The sequence below is a fragment of the Helobdella robusta genome, assembly GCF_000326865.2.
Source record: "Helobdella robusta unplaced genomic scaffold HELROscaffold_8, whole genome shotgun sequence".
NCBI lineage: Eukaryota > Metazoa > Annelida > Clitellata > Rhynchobdellida > Glossiphoniidae > Helobdella > Helobdella robusta.
The window spans coordinates 4,298,949-4,321,683 of NW_008705459.1; the positions used below are offsets into that span (position 1 = coordinate 4,298,949).

Genomic DNA, 22,735 nt, shown 5'->3' on the forward strand with positions numbered 1-22,735 from the left:
CGCTAGTTTTCTGATGAGAATTTTCTCTTTCTCCATTCCCGGGCTGTGTTTCAACAACAATCTCGAGGAGGACTGGCACCAGTTTTGGAGGACAACGCAGGAAACGGAAGGCACTCATCATTTTGCCTTTGTCGAATGGACGACGGTAAGTTTTTTTTACATTTTACTCTATTATTTTCAAATATTATTTATTTGCCATTATTTCAATTTTATAACTTTTTGCTTCTAAGATTCTAACATTCATTTACTACTAAGCTAATAAAAATAACTTGTCTACAGACTGATGAGAGGTGGGCAGTGGTGGGCGTCAGCACGTTTCAGATGGTGGTCTCATGATGATCGTTCCGATAACAACTCGAAGAAAACAACAACGACGATTTTTGAAGTATGGTTTAGTTTCGTTGTTTTTATTTTTTTCATTCATCCATTAATTGACTCATTCTATTCATTCATTGAATCATAGATTGGTTAATTAATTCATTCAATCACTCAATCATTCGCTCAATCATTTATTCGGTTGTTCTTTCGTTTTAACATTCATTTACTACTAAGCCAATAAAAAAAATTTGTCTACAGAATGATCAGAGGTGGGTTGTGGTGGGAGCCAGCACGTTTCATGGTGGTAATCTCATGGTAAGATAAGTTGCTTCTTACTTTTTTTCAATGGCTTGTTTTTTATTTTAAAAAATTAACTTTTTCTTTCAATTTTGTTTTTCAGTATCCGGTAAAATTCATTTTCTCGGTGCGTGTCAGATGATGGTCGGTGCAATGGAGGTTCGTCCGTAGTGGGTGAAGAAGTTTCTGAAGGGTACGCGCGCGCACATTTACATACACGCACACACATAAATACAACACACACATACACAACATCCATTCATTCGGTGTCGTTGTTATGTTTCTCTTCAACTTTCTATTTTCTTTACCGGACTTAATTTAATTCATAGGTAAGTTAGGGATTGAGATGAGTTGAACAACTGTAGGTAGGCTAGGGCTTAACATTAGTTAAAAAGTTTCAAGTAAAATATTAACATTAACATAAATTAAAAGCTTCAAGTAAAATTAAAACGTTAAAATATGTAAAATAAATGAGTTGAGTTATCATTACAGGTAAGCTAGGGCCCTGAGTGTAATTTAATTGTAGGTAGGTGACTGACTACTATTCTTGCGACTTTTTAATATTTTTTTTTTGTGGTGTGTTTGTTTTCGCTTCTTAGCACCACACAACACCAACAAAACAAACTACAATTTTTTTTGTCGTCGCCTTAAATTTTACCATTTTTGAACAATCTTTTTAATAATGTCTATTTATTTATTTGTAAAATGTTGACTTGTTTCTAGTTTCTTATTTTGGTTATATAATTTTTGGATATTTCCTGATTTACTTTGTATATATGCATGCATGAATAATTTCTGTTTGGTATGTTGATTTAGTCATTATGATATGCTGTGAACTGTCCTTACTAAATATTCATGTTTCGTGATAATTATTTTTTATCGATCGATATTTTGTTATATTTGTTTGTTTAAAATCTGAACTTTTTAAAAAATTAACATTTAACAAATTTTAATTTCGTCACTTTTCATCTTTTGATGATGTCAAATAAAAGCAACTGTTGTGTTTTTCTTTTCTTACTAAAATCTCGAATACAAACATGTACAAAGAGACAAAGACACACATACATACAAACATACATACATACTGCCATCATATATACGCAGTACAATAAACATTCATGTCATTTCTGTCAATGTATTTTAAGTATGTTATACTGTTAATCTTGTTAACTATGAAGACGATCATCATCATCATCATCACAACCATCATCAACGAACAACAATAACAACAATATAATAATAATTACAACAACAACGAAATAAAAATAGTTGTTCTCATTATGCATTTCAAAATCTTGCATTCTTCTTTTAATACAAGAGTTATATATATGTGTGTGTGTGTGTGTGTGTGTGTGTGTATGTATGTATGTGTGTGTGAGTTTGTTTGTGTGTGGGTGTGCGTGTATGTGTATTGTATATTTTTATCTATTTATTGAAACGTTATTTTTTACGCATACCCTTGTCTCATTCTCTCTCTCTCTCTTTCTTACTTTATATATATATATATACATATATATATATCTTTATATATATACATATATATATATATACACATATGACTGGCTGGCTGGCTGACTGACCGACCGACCGACTGACTGATTGTTTGATTGATTTATCTCATAGTATTGTATACATGAGAAAAAATCCGATTAAGCCAACCTACGGCTTCAGTAAGCCACTGTTTTTCACCTGACAAAAGCAATTTCTATATTTATATTGACAAAAATAATTGTGATATGAATATATTGATTTATTTAAAGCATTATATGTACAAAAAAGTGCTATCGTAAGAGTTCTATGAAACCCTGTAAGCCACTGCTGTAAGCCAACGTATGATTTCAGCAGCCAGTTTCTTATGAGCACCAGCAGAATGTAAAATATTCATTGAATATAATGAAGATAGTTGTTCAAATAACAATTTTGATTTATCTAGGCCGTTTATTTCATAAGCAAACCAATTTTTAACATAATCGAATAGTGTAAAAAAAAGGGTGACTATAGTTCAATCCTACTAAGCCAATCTTCGGCTTCAGTAAGCCACCGGATTTCACCGGACCAAAAGCAATTTTTATATTCAAATTAACAAAAATAATTTAATAATACATAATTCTATTAACCATTATTAAAATTAAATAAAATTACTACAATGTTTTAAGCATATTAAATCAAGTAAATATCTCATTAAGCTTGCTCGTTAAAATCCATGCAATTTCGTAAGCCAACAATCCAAGCACGACAAATAGCCCGACTGATAGATCGAATTGATCGATTAGTCCTATTATTCTAGTTATGTGGTTTGGAGCAAGGGGAGACATTTCTGAAAAAAATTAAAAGTTGAAAAAATTGAGGTTTTTTGCATATCTCTGCTTCAACCCATAAGAAGGTGTTGTATGCTGGTAAATAGGCCTCCCCTTGCTTTGTATCCGTTGAGAAATGTTATAGTTCAATTTCTAAAACTAAATGGATCTACCCGCCGGTTATGAAGTAAAAATTTTAAAAAATAAGCGGTTTTTTGAAGAATTTTAATTTTTAAATGTTAATGACTTTAAAATTGAAAAACATGAATGAAAAACGTTTAACGAAGAAAAGAATAATTTATACAACATAATGTTATAGTTCAATTTCTAAAACTAAATAGATCTATCCGCCGATTATGAAGTAAAAATCATGGAATTGTATAACTGGAAGCGCCCTACCAGCGTTTTAACATTGAAAATATTTTCAACGGCAAGTTACCTCTGGAAGCAAGTTTCTAAAAATTAATAATTTGTTTTAAAAGTGAAACTATCTTTTTAACAGATACGTTTAAAATTTTGTTACACATTTTGTAATGTATCATATTTGTATAACTTTATAGAAGTTTTGTGGTTTTTCTAGTAAAAATTGGTTTAAAATTTTTATTTTAAACTTTTATTTTAAGCTTTTATTATTTAGTTTAACTTTTAGTTGTACCGTGGGAGGAACTAATGAGTCTCTTAAAACTGTTGACTATAAATAAATATTGCTGGAAAAACCACTTTGCCGTCTCCGAGATTACCTAAATGTTAAAATTACGATTTATTTTAAAATAAAATTTACTTAGCTTCGAGTTTTATAGTTTATAAAAAAATATAATTTAATAATTAATTTACAATTTACATTGAAAAATTAGTAGTCTACCTCTACCTACTTCAAACAATTTTATTCCTTTCCCTAATAAATTTCTGAAGTCATCATGGCTGCGGCCGCTCAAACGTCTGAAATTCGTACTTTTATCAAAGGAAATGCCACCAAATACGTCAAACTGAACGTTGGAGGTACTCTTTTTACTACAACTATTGCCACACTGACGAAACATGACAGTATGCTCAGAGCCATGTTCAGTGGCAGGCTTGAGGTCCTTACAGATTCAGAAGGTTCTCTAGCTAGAGTTCAATTTTTATTTTATTTCTTTTGGTTTTACCTGAAAATTACATTTAATTAACAATATGAAATATCACGGTTACTGGTGAAGTGATAAGCCAGATAAGCTTTTAAGTTTTTCATTTTTAATAACTAATAGTAATAATATATTAAAAAACTTGAAATAAATAAAAATGATCGAGAAAAAAAGAGTTAAAAAATGCTGTTCACCAATGAATAATTTATTTCTTGTTGAATAAAGTATATTATATCTGATGTACTGATCTATTTGATAGTTCTTTAGTTCTTACACTTTTAATTAATTAGGTAAAATATTCAAAAACAGGCTGGGTCCTGATTGACAGATGTGGCAAGCACTTTGGCACCATACTTTCCTTTTTAAGGGATGGCACTGTTCCTTTACCTGAAACTAAGAGGGAATTAATGGAACTTCTGAAGGAGGCAAAATATTATTTGATTCAAGATTTAGTGAATATTATCGAGACACAATTGAAACCGCCATTGAAAACTTCCCAAGAGTTGGAGCCATTTTGTAGAGTGCCGCTGATAACCTCACTGAAGGAAGAGCAAGCATTGATAGCATCAACTGCAAAGGTTGACTTGATGGGATAATTAAATATTTTTAATGTTACAAAATTTTAATAACTTATTATTAATAGTTTTTTCATTTCTAAAAATTATTTTAGTAAATTTAAAAAGTTGTTGTATAAACATTTTACCCCATCAGCCTATTATAAAACTCCTTTGTAACAGACACAACAACAAGTATTCTTACACAAGGTTTTCTTAAATTATATTTTTAGATAAACTATTAAAAAATACTTTATTAAAAAATACTTTATTAAAAAATACTTTATAGCATTTTTATTTTTATAGGCTTTCTTCAACAAATAAGCCTACCAACTATAGACTAGTCTAGCCATGTATGTATAGTTGATGATTTTTTAATTTCCCAGCAACTCAGATGATAACATTTTAAAGAATGTAGAACTCTTTGACAAACTTTCATTACGTTTCGGTCAGCGCATCCTTTTCATCAAAGATGTCATAGGCTGTCAAGAAATTTGTTGCTGGTCATTCTTTGGTCATTCAACCAAAATTGCAGAAGTTTGCTGTACGTCCATTGTTTATGGTACTGATAAGAAACATACCAAGGTATTTTTTTAACTTTTTCCATCGTAGTTAAAGTGGTATGTTCTGGCTTGTATTGGGAATTGGTTCACATCATGTTCATCTAGGGCTTTAAACTTTTTTGTATTTATTTTGTTATATTTTTATTTGGCATCAAAATGTGTTTCTATTCAATGTAAACCAAAGGTGGAGTTCCCAGAGGCACGCATATATGAAGAAACTTTGAATATTCTGCTGTATGAGAACAGGGATTCTCGACCGGATGCCGAGCTCATCCAAGCCACCAAGACCCATCCAAAGATCATGGATAGCGATGATGACTTGGATGAAAGGTTGGAAAGAGGGGATAGGCCATCCACAACAAAAAGAAAGTGAAACTGCAGATTACAGGAATCATGGTGGCCTATTTAAGTGGACCAGGAAATAAAATAATAAATGTTTAAATTGAGCCTTGGAGGAAAATATAGTGTTTCAAATATAATTGCTTTTATTTTTTATAAAAAAAATAGTTTTTCCAGTCAAATGGAGCTAGCTACAATATTTTCTTTGTACCGTTTTCAAAATCGGTAGCCACATCACTTCGATAACTAAACCAACCACTGCATACATTTATTTTGCATTACCTATTTACATTATTCCAATATTGTACGTATCACTATCATCAAAAAGATGTTAATTATTATTTTTGTTGTTTTAGTTAATGTAACTTGCATTTATCACTAAACATGATTCGTTCTGTCACTTGTTTCAATAAATACTCATTTATTCATTCATTTATTTATTTAAACAAAAAATATAAAATAGAGAAATTGAGAAATTCTTTCTCAAGCTCTCCGTTGACCTTTGTTCCAATGTTTAGTGTACAACCCACATTAATCCTGAATATTAAAAGTACTCTTATAACTGTGGTTCAACCAGATAAAACGTTCAAATAATTGACAGTTTATTTCAGAAAATGTCTGTAGTTTGCATAGTTCAAATTAAGATGTATGTCAGTGGTGTTAGTGTTGCTTGATGCTTAGTGAATGTCGACATGGAAGTTACAGCGATTAACTAACTCAATTGGATATTAAAATTTGGTCATTTTAACATTACAAAATTTTTACCTGGTCAGAACAAAACTGCAAAACAAAAAGCAGAGACGCGTTGATAGGACAAAACGTTGTTGCGTTCACAACGTTTCAACATTCACGGAATTTCAAATTAAATTTTAATATTACAATTGGCATTAATTTTGCGTCTAATTTGAAAAAAAAACTGAATAAATATTAACAAAGATATTCACATAACTAGTGAAGAAATAAACCAAAAAAAGATTTAACGGTAAAATATTTAACCAGACAACAAAGCATGAAAATGATGAAAGATAGTTATGGTTCAGTGCATGACTGCGATCTGTAGAGCAGGTAGGAGCAATTTGAGAGATTTCCTGACGAAGTTGCGACTGTTGCCTGCCTCCAGGTACACTGATGTTATGTAGTCGTCGGCTGTGGCAGCAGGAGAAGTTGAAGCACCTCCAGCTGCTTCCTCGGATGCCAGGATCTGCTTGCGAACATTTCGTGAGTTAACGTTGGACAAGTTGGTTGTACACAAAGGACACACATAATTTTTGTGTATATAATTTATAATTTGATCATCATGTTATTTATTTGCAATTAAAAACAAAAGTAAAGAATCTAAATTGAATTGTTAATAAGAGAGAAATAATACTTACGTGGTGAGAGCCAAGAATGGAGACAAATTTAGCAGCTGTAATTGTTAGCTCTTTTCTCAAAACTTTCGAAAAGCTGGTGAAATTAAATTTATATATATATATATATATATTATTGAATGGATACTAAATGCACCATTTCGTATATGAAAACTTAATTACTACTAAATGAAATAGTAACGGTACAGAATAAATTTCAGCGATCAATCAATTTGGACGCTCATTAATAATACCATTTTCACAATATCATTACAGATGTAATGGTAATAACATTAAGAGAGCTAATGTAATAGCATTAAAAAATACTCCATCCAACCAACCAAACGATTATCGAAGCAGTCTCCAAAGCAGAAACATTGGCAAACGGATTAACTGTAGCAACATTTGGTGATGAAGATGGAGATGAAGATGCGGCTGCAGATGAATCTGATAATGACGATTCATCTGCCAACGACCTCATGATGATCTGGGCCAATTTGTGATAGTGGTAGATGGATGAAGCTGTTATCTTGGCCAAGCACTGCATTGCTTTCTTTAATATCTCCTGGAAAATGTATTATTTCATTTTTCGTTAATATTAAAACCACCATTGTAATTATGATAATGGTTATCTCCTGGTCAAGTAGATTATCCTTCCATTATCACCGTCATCTTCATCACTATCGCCACACATCATCAGTCATCACTTCACGCACCACCATCATCACCTTGGCATCAGTAGATTTCATATCAGGGGACTTCTCATTCTCATCCAACCACTTCTTTGTTTCTTCATGACACTGAAGAAAATGCCGATCACCAATGATAACGTTCGTGAAGATGTCGATAATGTTATTTAATAAAACAAAAATAAAAAAATTGCTCACAAGACATACACACACCACATACACACATACACAGGACACGCAGCCCATAACTTTGAATGACATTAAAAAAATTGATGGTGATGACGAAAATGAAAACGAAACTAATAAAAACAAAAATTATAACAGCAATAACCAAAAAACAACTGCAATGAAGATGCTGCTACAATAATGCGTCATTTTATACAGTACCCTACACCTACCTCAACCAGCCTATGGAGACTTATGTTGAAGGGTAACCTGGAAGCATATTCCACCAAAAGATGATGAAAATCATGAAATGAAACACCTGATTATAAAAATTGTGTATCATAATTCAATTATGAGTACTTAGTATGCAAATAAGTGAACGTGTGTGTGTGTGTGTGTGTGTGTGTGTGTGTGTGTGCGTTGCAGATGTGTGTATGTGTGCGTTGCAGGTGTGTGTGTATGTGTATGCAACTTCTAGACATTTATTTAGTTGTGTGTGCGTGTGTGCGCGACTGCGTGTGTAGTAAGAATGTGAAATCCTTCACATTTATTACGTTTTGTGTGCGTGTTTGTGTGTGTTTGTGTGTTGGTCTGCTTTTAAGTTTGAACATTATTCAATTTAAGAACTTTCATCCTTTAATTTAACTTCTAATATAGAAGAACGAACTTTCAGCGTCGGCACGTCCACTGTGATCTTCATCATCTTCGTCTTCCTCCTCCTCATCATCATCGTCACTACCATCCATGATTTTCTTGAAAATGCTGTTGAGCTCTGACAACTTGCTCTTCAATGCCGGCAGATCATCCCTGCTGGCGCCATCGTACACCTCACGAGATTTTATTTCGTTCTCCCGGCAGAGAAGTTCAAACGCTTCCAACTGCACCAAACCTGGATACGACGGAGGTGAAGATGATGAAGATGAGTGTGATGGCGACGAGACGAAAGTAATATTTTATGGTTATGATATGAACTTTATGTTATGAGGTTCTATGATGGTGGCCTAGGAAACGGCTAATGATAAAAAGGATTATATCAATATTAATAGGACAACATAAACAAGTAAACAAACAAGCAAGCAAACAAACAATGACACCATCTAAAATACTACCTTGGTACTCATCAAACCAGTACCCGTAATGATACTTTTTGGATTCGAGTAAGGATTCCTCCTCTTTCATTTTCATCTCTGCTATCTTCCTGGCTTCCTTCAAGGCCTGGCCATCAAAAGCAAACAGCATAATAAACAAATAAAAATGAAAAATGTCAATTCCGACTATCAACAAATTTGTAATCAACAAAGCAATCATTCAACCATCTGAAACAACCATTCAACCATTATAAACAATCATTCAATCATCCGAAACAATCACTCAATGACAAAAATCAACCACTCGGTAAGTCTATGAAATGAACAACCGACCAGCCAACCAATAAACTGACAACCACAAACACAACGAACCAATGAGAGATCAGGCATCTGTTTATTCTCCCTGTTTTTCCTGATAACTTGCTTCAAGCCATGATCACCTTCCGTCAGCACGTCGTACGTCTTCTTGCCAATGGTCTCCAGCACATCCAGGCCGCTGTGGACCACCTGAGTTTTCGTGGCAGTAGTATTAGATAGTAACAGTAACAGCAGTAGTTGTAGTCGTAGCTGCAGCATTAATGGAAGCGGCGATGTGAATACTTTTATGATGGTGGAGTTGTTAGTAGCACAAGCAGTAACAGAAGTACAGTAGTATTGTAGGTGGTGGTCTTAACAGTAATAATTCATCTTTGTGAAAACAGTGGTAGAATTAAATAAACTAGCAGAGTCAGAGCAGGGTGAGAGCAGGGTCAACTGATGTGATGACAATCAAGATGGGTAAAAAAAAAATAATAATTTTGTTGTTTAAAAAAATAAATCAAAGCTTGGCAATGGACCCTCACAAAGGAATTTTCTCGGTTATGCCTGCAACATTGAGGCATCCTAACATCATAGAGCCTGCTCAAATTCATCATTGAATCATCTGAATCCAAAAGTTACAACATAATGAGAAACAGAGGAACGACTCATGCTAGCAACTCATAATATTAATAAATATCTAATTATCTTGATCATAATGAGCCAAAAGCAAGATAGAGAAACAACAATGATAGATATGTTACTACAAGCCATGGCAGAACTGAAAATAATACTAATGCACACGTAGGTGCATAATGAAATAAAGATTTATCATATTAAATTATTTAAAAAACTCACAACATTTGTGGTCCTTTGAACTGCAGATGTGGTTTTGTTAACCACAGTTGTCAGACTTGACCACAAGGATGAGGTCAAAGAACCACCAGCATCTTCCTTCTTCTCCAGTTCTTCAGCATCAGCATCCTGATTGCTGTTGCACTTATCCTTGGTGTCATCATCACCCCTGCTCATCACACTGTCTGGTTCGTTGTCTTTGCTGTTTAGTGCCTTGCAGTCCAAAGTCGGATCAATCCCTTTCTGGTCTGTTATTGGTTCTTTGCTTTCTAAATCTTTTTTAGCTTCTGAATTTTCAAAATTATAAATCAGTTTCATTAATAGTTAAGTTATTAAATAAATAATTAATCAAATACCTTCTTCAAATGTATTTTCAGGATCTTTTTGAGACAACAAACCCGACTCAACTGTTTCCAGAACTTGAAACAATCCATCACCTTTTTAAATACACAAGATCATTTCGTAAAAATTTATAAACCTTTACATTTGTAACCTAGGTCTGAATACTGACCAACTTGTGTAGTGAATGTGGTAACAGAACTGGCTGCCTCATTGATCATAGATGTCCCCCACAAACTCAAACCTTTCCATGACCAGGCCTTTTATTCAAAATATTAAAACATGCTGTTTTCATGTTTCAATTAACGATTTAACATAATTCAATTAAGAAATTAACATAATTCGTTAATATGACATTTACAATTTTTGTAAACTACTGATAATTGGTAATAGCTGACTTAATCATACATAATTTAAATTTATAACAACATTTGATAACAACAAATTGTGGATACATTTATTGTTGATACCTGCATTTTGGATATATTTATTATGGAAACATTTATGAAAGTTGAGATATAATACAACATAAAATTGTAATACAAATAAGGAGATAAGAAAATCAATAAATTTTAAAGTTAGGAACATAAAAATAAGTAGAAGTAACTGCTATCCAATTTATATTTTATTTGAAGAAAATTATTTAGCTAGGCTGGAAAGTTTAAAAAAGATATTTTACACCTTACAGCTACAAAGACTAAACATAATTTAAAGAAAAATGTAACACATGATAAATGAATAATATACAAAACCAAGTGAAGTTTCTTTTGTACTGTCCAGTTCACATTTGTACAAACACAAGTAAATGTTTTTCTTACCTCATTTTTAGAAAGATCTTTATCTTCTTCAAGTGGCGTTTTCTTTTCCAGTTCTATTTCCTTTTCATTAGCAATCTTCACTTCTTGCTTATCAGTATGCAACTTTGAAGCCCCATCGTCATGTACATGTTCATCTCCAGCCAGAGCAACTAACTTATTATCTTTCAGTGCAAGTTTCTCTTTTTTGGTACTATCATCTTGTTGTTGTACACCAACATCATCATCGTTTTCTTCTCTGTTCTTTCCAGTTTTTGTTGTTATGTCTCCAGCTTTGGGCCCAGTTTGAGCTGCAGGCTGATGAGGTTCCTTTCCGCTGACAATTTCTGCTTTTGTTGATGTTGAGGATGACACGTCTATAATTTCAGATTTTTGAATAAAATATTATTTATAAAGTTAGTTTGTAGTAAAAAGGTAAAATAAATAAAAGACAATAATAAACTGACGGCGCAATCAACATCAAATTATTAAATTGTTGATTAGATAATTAATAACAATGGGATGATAGTTGGCATTGTGATTTTGCATTTTTCGGCTTTGTTTAAACTTTAAATTTAAACTTTATGACAAGTTGAAAAAAATATTTAGTTGGGCCATCAGAAGTTAATGAAATTGTATTCCACCTGTTTCAACGTCTTGATCCTCCATTGACCGTCTAAAAATGTTAATTTAATAGTCACCAAAAATAAAACAAATAATTTTAATCGTAGTAGAACTTGGATAAACAACAACCGAACTAGCAAACAATTTATCTAGCGGTCACTTATTGGATTTGTAAGCATGTATTGTATATAGAATGTAGGTAAAGGAACATTTGTTGTTTCGTAACCTTATATAGAGAGAGATTGTAACATGTATTTGTGTTATTTATAATTAAAATATGATTACAATTTACGTTTGTGTGTGTGCTTTTTTTGACATTGTTAGGAAAATGACATTTCAGTCTATTTAACTAGATTGAAATATCAAGTTTTGTGACAATTTAATCATAATAAAGATTTAAGGTGTAAAATCTGAACTGGCGGAATTGTGTTGTGTATAAAAACGTCCCATGGAAGTTGAATTTTGGAATTTGACTGTCACACTTGAAGTAAACATAGACCTGGAAGTGTTTAAAAGTTATATAAAGACTAGTTTTGAGGCTACTTTATGATCGCCACTTGTTAAGTTATTATAATGAATGTTTGCTTCCAAATAAAGTTGGCGTTTGGAATAACAATTTGTACCAGTTCAAATCCCTATGAAGCAACAATATTGTAAATCATTTACTAGATCAGAATTAGTCCCACAAGCTGAGCTCTAAATTTTAGAAGAGAAAACACTTCATTAAAATTCTGCAGAATATATAGTCTATCATTGATAGAAATGATTAACAAACTACAATATTGATGGAATCATTTTTTAATCTCATGCGACACGCTGATTACGTATATTGTTATTGAGCCGTCGAAAACAATATTTTATTCTATTTTACTAATTCTCCTTTTCCCCTCACTTCTTCATTTTCGGTTTGCGTGTATGCATATGTATGCTGGCGTACGTTTGTGTATGTACCCTTGCCATGTACGAGTACGTGTATGTATGCGTATAAGTGTGCGTGTATGTATGCATGCATGTGCGTGTGCGTGTATGTGTGCATGTACGTGTGCGTTTATAATTGACGGCCACTAATCCAGAAGATTAATAAACATTTAGAAGAAGAACTACACATCGCTTCAGCGGCAGAGCGGATTAATTCCAACTCGATCATCATCCTCACCATCCTGATGATCATCCTCGTATCATCATAACCATCATCATCTTCATATAATCATCATTCTCATGGTCGACATCGTCAACACTTTCATTATCACCACTGTCCTCTTCATCGTCGTCGCCGTCATCATTTTCAACACTCCAGAGGATTAAGAAGGTGCTCAGTGTTAGATTTAAAACGTCTGTGATGATCCTGTGATCAAGGAGATAGATGATAATGATTAAATAATGATGATTAAATGATGATGACGAAAAAATGATGATAAAATAATAAATATAATAAAATGTTAGTTTTGTGATAATGCACATATAATGACAATTCAGCAGCTATAATGGGTAGGTAGATAATATTTGAAAGTTGCTATCATTTCATAATTACTACTATAGGGTATTGTAAAAACAATAATAATAAAAAAACAACAACAACAACAACAATAATAATAATAATAATAATGTTGTTGATGATGACACGATGGCATGACGAAATGTTAATTGTATTAAATTATGAAATTGTACCATTTCAATTCCATGAACGAGCAAACATGCATGCATATAAAAACTAGCTAAGAAACAAAACAAACAAACAAACAAACAAATACATACAGACTAAAGCAAAAAAACTGAAATAAAAACATTACAGATTCTCAGCGAAAAATAATCACAGAAAAATTTCCTTTGATGACAACAAAAAATAAAAATTTTTTATAAGTCTTTGATGATTCGCAGCTATGGCGGTGATGACGATGACGCTGCTGTTGCTGCTACTGCCGCCGCCGATGATGATGATGGTTCTGATGATGGTGGTGGTGGTGGTTAAGATGATGATGATGAGGAGGAGGAGGATGAGGAGGAGGATGACAATGTTGATAATGATAGTGACGATGAAGAAAAAATAACTGGAGCGAAAAAGATGTTGACATCCAAAACTGATGATGATGATGTCACGTTGATTCTTAGTTCTGATTGGTCAACGAGAGTCATCAGCATCAAAATGTGGGCGTTCCTATTGCTGACTACTGGCCAATCAGATGAATTCTATATGGAATGGCTTAGATAAAATTATATAAATTTTAAGTTCACCTTTCAAAATAATTTTTAAAATTATTTCAACATTAATTTTTCATATTTTTTAAAACCGTTAAGAATATTATGTACAAATTTAAATTAAAACCTAAAAATGTTGTAACGACATAAATACACAAAGTTGTAAAAAATGTTTTTGTCAATGTTGTTAATATTGATGTCAGTTCTAAATATATCGACGATGGCGTCACTAAGTAGTCACTCACTTAACGATGATGATGATGATGAAGATGGTGATGATGAAGATGGTGATAAAGCAGATGAGCATCGTCATAAACAACACCAACATCAACCATCAAATCACGAACGAACGTTGCCTTACGTTCATCTCATTCATAATCAGCGTAGTCAAGTGGGTACCAACGCAGATAACATTAATAGAAACAACACAAATGCTAATATCAACATCAATTACACTAACAACGACAAAGACATCAACAACAGAAACAACAGTAGCAGCAAAAACATCAACGACAACATCATCGTTAAAAACAATGACATCAACAACATCAGCAACATTAAATTAATGATGACAGCCTGCAATTACAGCTCGGCCAACATGTGAGTAAACAACAAACAATCTACATCTTCGCTTTCATCGTCATAATCACACACACGCACATCACACTGATGTCATCATCAGTGTTGTCATCATCAGCATGTCATCAACATCATCATTTACATCCTCATCTTAGTAACTATTATCATTATCAACATAATCAGCAACTTTCTTCTTCTTCTTCTTATTATTATAATCATTATTATTAATACTATTATCATCTATGTTGTCATCGTCGTCGTCATCATCTCTTCATCAAACACACAGCTCAGCGTACAATTATCATTTCGTGATATATTTTTTTTTCTAATCACATCAGCGCAAGAAAACATATTGTCCTTTGATGTGTGCGTATATGTTTTTGCGTCTATTATACATATGTATTTGTATATGTGTACACATTCATATGTTTAGGTTTACGTGTATTTGTATATGTGTGTGTACATACATGTATTTGTATATGTGTGTGTACATACATGTATTTGTATATGTGTACTTATTAGAAATTATGAACACTCGTGTTTTCGTACTTTGTAAGCCGGTATTGTATTCTTGTATGTTTAATGGTATGTGCACTCATTTGTATATTTCTTTGTGTTTGTTTGTTTGTCTGTCTGGCAGTTTGTTTGTTCGTTTGCTTGCTTGTCTTTTTCTCTATGTTTTTTGATTATTTGCGTTTTTTTTATACATTTTATTCATATATTCACTGTCTGTCACAATCTGCCTTACAAACAAATTACTCAATTTAATGTTACTTTTTTGTTACTGCTTTTGTACTAGTACGAAGCGTGTATAAGTATACATTACTACAACTACAGCTACAACATCCTTTGCAATGCATCTAGTGTCGTCACCATTACTACCACAACAATTAATTTTAGAATCAGTCAAAAAAGCCACAAATCACCTGCTTTGGTATGATTGATCCTTTCTTGCTGGCCCTTGCCACGAGGTCTTCATGTATTATTTTCTTTTGCTGCTGATTCACTTTTAAATATTAACTCATACATAGAATACAACTGAATGTAAATGTTGAATGATGCAAGGCAGTTTAGTTTGGCTAAAGTTATATAACTTGTATGTGGGCGGTTTCATTTTTTATACTTGTAAGCAGATAAAAAAATTTTAACTGAAACATTTTGGGGTTATGTATGTAGAAATACACTATTTGAAGCTATTCTTAAATGTCTCAACAGTTGATGTTTAATTATTTTAAAAAATTTGTTAACACCACAAACCATTTCAATATCAGTGAGTTTGGCGGCTGAGCTAGCTGGAATAGCAACAATGCAAAAACCAGGTAAGTGTCAGTGAAAGTTAACCCGAATAAATAATTCTTTTGCGATTTCAACTTAAAATAGTGGCAAGTAAAATAACACATAAAATAATGGCAAGTGATTGAAAGAGACTTTCAATTAAAATTTTAAATCATCTTGCAAGAAAATTAATTTATAGTAAACTTAGCTCGAGTTTCATGTGATAGCTAGGCTAACATTATGCAAAAACTGCAATTGCAAAGATGTCAATGATTCAAAATGCTCATCAACTTTTATATATATGCCAATGCCAGTCACTCAATAGAAAGTCATTGTACGTTAGTCTATTGTTATTTTAGATGATACTTAGCACCTGAATTCGTTTAATTTCTTTTCACAATTAAATTTGCAATCATATCAATAATGCTCAAAAAATAGTTAGTTCTTTGTTTAGGTTAAAATTATAAAAATACTCGAAATTAAAAACTTGACAAAATTAGCTACAACATAATGAACTATTAACGAAGGAAGAAAAAATACACGGCATTTGTAACATTGATTTGATTTGCAAGCATGTGGTGAAACATTTCGTTATATTAAAATGTCATGAAACCTCCTTGGAATGTTAAATATACCTATTAAACACGTATACACATACATATGTGTGTTTTTTATAAACCTGCACATGTTTATTTATCAAGTATTCACATATGTTTGTTGAGTAACGGCGCACATAAACACGCGCAGGCGTGTATGCTTGTATAAAACAAATTTGTATGTAGAAAACAGTGTATTTGATGAAGGAACATGTTATTATGATCATTAGATGCCATTACCTTGCTTGCGAGTATGTATTTATTTTCCAACTGTATGCGTATGTTCCTATGTATACATTCCTGATTGATTTCCTGCGTGTGTGTGTGTGTGTGTCTGTCTGTCTGTGTGTCTGTTTGTGTGCTTATGTTTGTTTCAGTGTGCGCGTGAGCATGTTTGTGTGGGTAGTGTTCATATGTTGTTGCAGGAATTTAAAAAAAATATTTTATACAAATTTTCAGAGCTGAATTTAAAACAGGTTAGTCTGGGCAGATGCTCTGAGATCTCTACTAAAGAAGGGTCCTCAAAGAATGGAGATACACATTTTAAAGCATGTTTTGTTCTGTTGTGTTGTCCACCGAAACGGCAAGGACGTTGCGTCGCTAGTAAGTGACATTGGGTGCGCAGAGTTTAGCACAATGGGTTGGTTTCAATTCTCTGGATGTTGCTGGATGACTTATAAGTCGACGTCTGTAAGAGGCATTTGTCCATTCCAACATAAGACCTATGAGACCAGCTTCACAAATCTTCTTCCATGTAGACCGATCTTTCGCTATTTTTTCAAGTCCAGGCGAGTTGATGTTACATCTCTGAAGTACGCTTTTCACTTGATTCACGAATCGCTTCCTTGGCCGACCGACAGGACGAGAGTCATTTAATAGTTCGCTGTACAACAATCTGCTAGGTAGACGTAACTCCGCCATGGGAATAATATGAACCATCCATCGCAGTTGTTGTTGTAACAACAATTTTAAAGCATAGGTGGGTTTTAAAGGGTCACTAATTTTTTCAGAACAGTTTTTTTGCAATTTTGCCGGTGTAATGGTTGCATAAACGTAATAATAAATAATATTGCATTTTAGGAAAAACATTAACAACACACACACACATACACACACACACAGTTATATACAAAGACGCATGCGATGGTACAAAATTACACAAACAAGCAAACAAGAAACATGCGAACACTCACTTTAATTAGCATCTTCTTTTAATCATTCTTATTATTTTATTCTTCAAATAATTGTCGTCTGCCCGCGCAAATGCAAAATCAATTAAAATGCTCTTCCTTTAAATGCATCTTTGTTTTTGGCAGCGGTATGTGTTGGTACATGTAATTTTAATTAGGACACAACTATAATTAGCAGTAGTTTCGCCAAACTGAGGTAGTTCCTGTAAATAACTTGCGGTAAATTTTTATTTAAAATAATTGAGCCAACAATTTTTCTCATCTAAAATACACACAGCCAAACAAAAACCAATTTTAATGAGAAAAATAAAAATAAAATTAATTAAAATTTGTAAATGGATTACGAAGATTACCAAGAAAAGCTTGTTTACAGAGTTTATTGTAGTTACACAAAACTCCAGGCAACAAGAGAAAGCTATACAGAAACAGGAAAAAGATTTGTTGGACGTTTAAAAACTATGTAACAGATGAAGCACAATCAATTCACATGAATAAATAAATAAAAATAACAGCAAATATGTAACAGGTGAAACATCAAAGTTTTATTTCTAACAAAATTTTCCATGTCAGCATCTAAGTAACAGATATCAAACCAAGCAGGTAGAACGAACGGAAGTTGTCAATTTACATTAAAAAAACAGGAAATTAATACTTATCTATAAACATGTACTAAATCCGGCTAACAGAAAAATAATAATTGAATAGATTAATAACTAACAAAAACAATTGATTAAAAATAAAAACAAAGAATGAGTAAATCTAGAATGTAATATGAAAATTTTTTTACAGAAAAACTTAATAAGCATGGAATATTTTCGAATGTACCAGATTAACTGAAATGTACGAAGCGAAAGAAATGTCCTAAAGCACTGGTTAATAGTCGCAGAATTTAATAAGAGGCCAGGCTAATAGGCGGTTCACATTTGTTTTTTTCTCTATATTTCTAAATGATTGTTATTAAAAAGTTGTTAGTATGTGTTATGATGTATATATGTGTTGGGTAATATATGCTTAAATGTATGTGTTGTGTTATATATGTTTGAATGTATGTGTTATGATGTATGTATGTGTTGTGTAATATATGCTTGAATGTATGTGTTGTGATGTATGTATTTATGTATGTGTTATGTCCGTGTTATACAAGTTATTTAGCCACGCAAGCAACTGAGCAAGCGCTATAAACACACACAAACACACACACTAGCGTGCATACATGTATATACATACATACATACATACATACATACATACATACATACATACATACATACATACATACATACATACATACATACATACATACATACATACATACATACACACACACATACATACATACATACATACATACATACATACATACATACATACATACATACATACATACATACATATATACAAAATACGTACGTACGTACATACATACATACATACATACATGGATGTGGTTTATGCATGGTTTCATGCAAATCTATCGGGGGATATGCATCTTTCCATCATTACTCCTATTCCGTATAAGCAAAAGATATCAAGAACAAATTGAAAGATGGAAAAATAAAAAAGAAAGAAAGGAAGAAAACAAATTATAATATTTGAAGAGAATGTAAAAAAGACTAAGAGAAAGAGCGAAAAAAGAAGACAACAGCAGAGAGAGAGAGAGAGAGAGAGAGAGAGAGAAACAGAATGGAAGAAGAAATAAAGAGTAAAAGAGATACAGCTGTCTATTGATGCTTCATTAATGATGCTGTGCAAGTGGAAGATAATACTTGTGTATGTAGTGTGTGTGTAGTTGTGTGTGTGTGTGTGTGTTTCCTTCTCTCTCGCTCTCTCTCTCTCTCTCTCTCTCTCTCTTTCTCTCTTTCTCTCTCTCTTTCTCTTTTTCTGTGTGTGTGTGTATGTGTTACTTAAACATGTTGGTTTATAACGCAAAGAATGTCAATGAATGAAACAATGAAACTAGGTTGTTTAGTGTATGACCTCATACAAACGTTTAAAAATTGTAAAACCATCATTAAAACAATGCTTGCAGCATCTACAAAAACCTCAACAAAGGATCTTACATTTCTACATACGGACTCACTCAGACAAATCTTTCTAAACCAATTAACATTTTTGACTCAACCAAATAAATTCCATGGACGTATGTTTAACAAACAAACAAACATATAAACACATAAACAAAGCACATGAACAAGGATGATAAGAAAAACAAACATCGATAAATCAAGACATGTGGTGACGTCATTTTTATTGCTTGTGACGTCATAGCGTTTCCCACGTGTGATGTAATCGCTGCCATCACATTGACGATGATGACATCCACCAAAATGATGACGACGACGATGAGGATGAAGATGGTGATGGAAATGGTGTAGAAGTGATGGTGATGAAGGATAACAAAAAGAACAAAAAGATCTTATATAATTTGTGTCTTGGCTGATAACATGGTTTTGTGAACGTAATGTCATTTCTGACGTCAAAAGATTGATATAATAAAAATGAAATTGCTTTTAATATTTAATTTTGAATTCTAGCTCCAACCAATCCGCTTCGAGTATTCCAAACCGATCAACCAACAAGAAATATGATTGGTTGGCTTCCAGTTTAAAAAATTTCAAATCATCAAATCCAAAAAAGGGTTAGCCAAATTCATTAAAATTTGCTTTAACAAAATTATTTTAAAAATTTTTATTATTTTTGAGTTTTGTTTACTTAAAAATTTTGCTGTTAAAATGAGAAGTAGTAATTGTGTAGGATCAGCAGTAGCAGTGCTAACGCTCGTGTTATTCTTATAAACGTACATATATTATTATTTAAATGCAAATGATTACATGACAAACAATTTACACAATTGAGCAGTGCATACACACACACACGCACCACACGTACATAGACACACACACGTACATAGACACACACACGTAAACATATGCAGTCCTCGTTGTTGTTTAATTAAGAAGATCAGGTGTCCCACGTACGAAATCAAAAACTCCTCTCTAATTAATTAACATTGCAAAACACACGCACTTGCAGATTCAAATACACGCACACGCAAACGTACACATAAAAACGCACATAAACGTAAAAACACACAAACGCATACAAATTCACACAGACGCACAAACGAACAGACACGCACACGTACGCAGAGATGAATAAACACAGCCGCATAAACCGCACACGCAATCAAAGTTGCACGATTCACGCGGCATAGATATATAATTCCAACGTCGACACCAAAGAATAAAAATTACAGGAAATCCCCCACATGCCTGACGCATGCCCAGTGAACACGTGACCAGTGATGCGTGGCTAATTTAATATGATGTCATGAACTCGTACGTGCACACACATACAAAAACACATACAAACATATCCACACATCAACATATCAATCACACACATACATAGGCACATACGTTGAATAATCATTGAAGCATTCCTCTTTCTTTACAGCAAACACATGTGTATGCAATGTTTACAAAACTTATGCAACGCTTTCTCTTACAAAAGACTACAAAAACACTAAAACTGGCGTTCCAAATTAGGCAAATTGGGCAAAACGAATCTGAGTGTCAGTTGTGCGAATGCCTGCAAACGGAAGTCGGAAATACCGCGGGCTAAAAATAGAAATTTGTCCGGGTGCAACTAATGAACGCAAGTCATTATAAATGTAAATGTCAGTTTTAAGTTGATGTTGTTGATGGCAGTGTTGTTGGTGTTGTTGATGACAGTGTTATGATGTGTTTGTGTAGTTGTAGTTTGCACGGCTGATGCTGGCGCTTTGATGTGATTGCCGTATTTGTTTATGTTACTGTCATGGCGTTTTAGTACATAAAACCTTTTAAAAATGTTGCCGAAAGATTTTCATATTTCTATCAATTCGTATCATTTCCAACCAACCAGCAAGCTCTCTTGCCGTTTTCAAAACTCTTGTTGTTAATAGAAATTATCGCGATTGTATCTCTATCATCATATTATCCTTCCATCGTCCTCATCATAAACATTATCATCACCATCATCGTCGTCATCACTGTTCATAAACATCATCATCTTCATCATCACAAATATCATCATCATCATAATAAATATCATCATCATCAATAATATCATAATCATCATCGTCATCATTGCATCGTGACTACTACTACTACTACTACTACTACTACTACTACTACTACTACTACTACTACTACTACTACTAGTACTACTACTACTATCACCACCACCACCACCATAATCCTCATCATCATCATCATTGATGTTGTTGCTGACAGTGTGCGTTCATCATTATCATCATAAATATTATCATCATCATAAATATCACCAACCTCATCATCATCATCGTCATTATCATTACATTGTGACTACCATCATCATCATTGCATCATCATCATCATCATGATAATAATCATACAGTACGTATTATTCACGCATGGATTGATTCGAAGGCGGTACTTGCTTTCATGTACTACATTACATACATACATATTACATACGCGTACCTACATGGTACTTACCTGCTTGTCTCTCGCTGTCTACTTACTCAAGCGTGAGGATGGCGATGATGAGGATGATGATGAGGATGAAGATGAAAATAGTGATGGTGATAAAGATGAGAATGATGGCAATGATGAGGATGGTGATGAGGAAGATGAGAATGGTGATGATGGCGATGGTGGTGGCGATGATGGCGGAGAAAAAGAATAGTGGTGAAGATGACGAAGATGAGAATGATAATGGCGATGATGAGGAATGGTGATGGCGATGATGATGATGGTGATGATGATGATGATGATGATGGTGATGATGATGATGATGGTGATGATGATGGCGATGATGAGAATCGTGTAAATGGAAATTAAGGTGGTAGTGATAAAAATAAAGCCGTGATGATTAGGATGATGATGATAAAAATGATGATGACGATGACAATGATAAGAATCGTGAGAATGACGTTGGCGAAGATAATGATGAAAAGTACGCTGATGATAAAAAGTGATAATAAAATGATGGTGTTGAAAGTCAGTGATAATGATGATGACAGAAATGGTAATAATGGTATTAATGATAATGTCAATATGATGTCAAGATGATAATATTAATGAAACATTATCACCTAAAAATGTCAGTGCAGAAAACCTTTCAAAAACGTCTAAAACTTTAAGCAAAAAATTTGTAAAGGATATTTGTTAGACATATATTTGAAA

At 33.0% G+C, this 22,735-nt stretch overlaps 4 protein-coding genes across 4 annotated transcripts; 1 reads left to right on the forward strand and 3 right to left on the reverse strand.

Annotated features, from left to right (window-relative positions):
* Positions 1-3,829: 3,829 nt before the first annotated feature.
* HELRODRAFT_165746 (hypothetical protein) lies at positions 3,830-5,523 on the forward strand (the record flags this gene model as incomplete). Its single annotated transcript, XM_009032260.1, has 5 exons — positions 3,830-4,010; positions 4,343-4,611; positions 4,745-4,797; positions 4,974-5,172; positions 5,335-5,523. The coding sequence occupies 5 exons, from the start codon at positions 3,830-3,832 to the stop codon at positions 5,521-5,523; spliced, it is 891 nt and encodes a 296-aa protein (XP_009030508.1).
* A 1,002-nt stretch (positions 5,524-6,525) lies between these two features.
* HELRODRAFT_165747 (hypothetical protein) lies at positions 6,526-11,734 on the reverse strand (the record flags this gene model as incomplete). Its single annotated transcript, XM_009032261.1, has 12 exons — positions 6,526-6,690; positions 6,863-6,935; positions 7,180-7,403; positions 7,567-7,638; positions 7,926-8,011; positions 8,360-8,581; positions 8,802-8,907; positions 9,153-9,287; positions 9,936-10,219; positions 10,411-10,531; positions 11,090-11,442; positions 11,710-11,734. 12 exons carry the CDS (start codon positions 11,732-11,734, stop codon positions 6,526-6,528), a joined length of 1,866 nt encoding a protein of 621 aa, XP_009030509.1.
* Positions 11,735-12,068: 334 nt separating this feature from the next.
* HELRODRAFT_165748 (hypothetical protein) lies at positions 12,069-14,407 on the reverse strand (the record flags this gene model as incomplete). The annotated part of the gene is made up of 3 exons (XM_009032262.1): positions 12,069-12,188; positions 12,878-13,034; positions 14,346-14,407. The coding sequence occupies 3 exons, from the start codon at positions 14,405-14,407 to the stop codon at positions 12,069-12,071; spliced, it is 339 nt and encodes a 112-aa protein (XP_009030510.1).
* Positions 14,408-16,935: 2,528 nt separating this feature from the next.
* On the reverse strand, positions 16,936-17,256 carry HELRODRAFT_165749 (hypothetical protein; the record flags this gene model as incomplete). Its single annotated transcript, XM_009032263.1, has 1 exon — positions 16,936-17,256. The coding sequence occupies one exon, from the start codon at positions 17,254-17,256 to the stop codon at positions 16,936-16,938; it is 321 nt and encodes a 106-aa protein (XP_009030511.1).
* Positions 17,257-22,735: the final 5,479 nt, after the last annotated feature.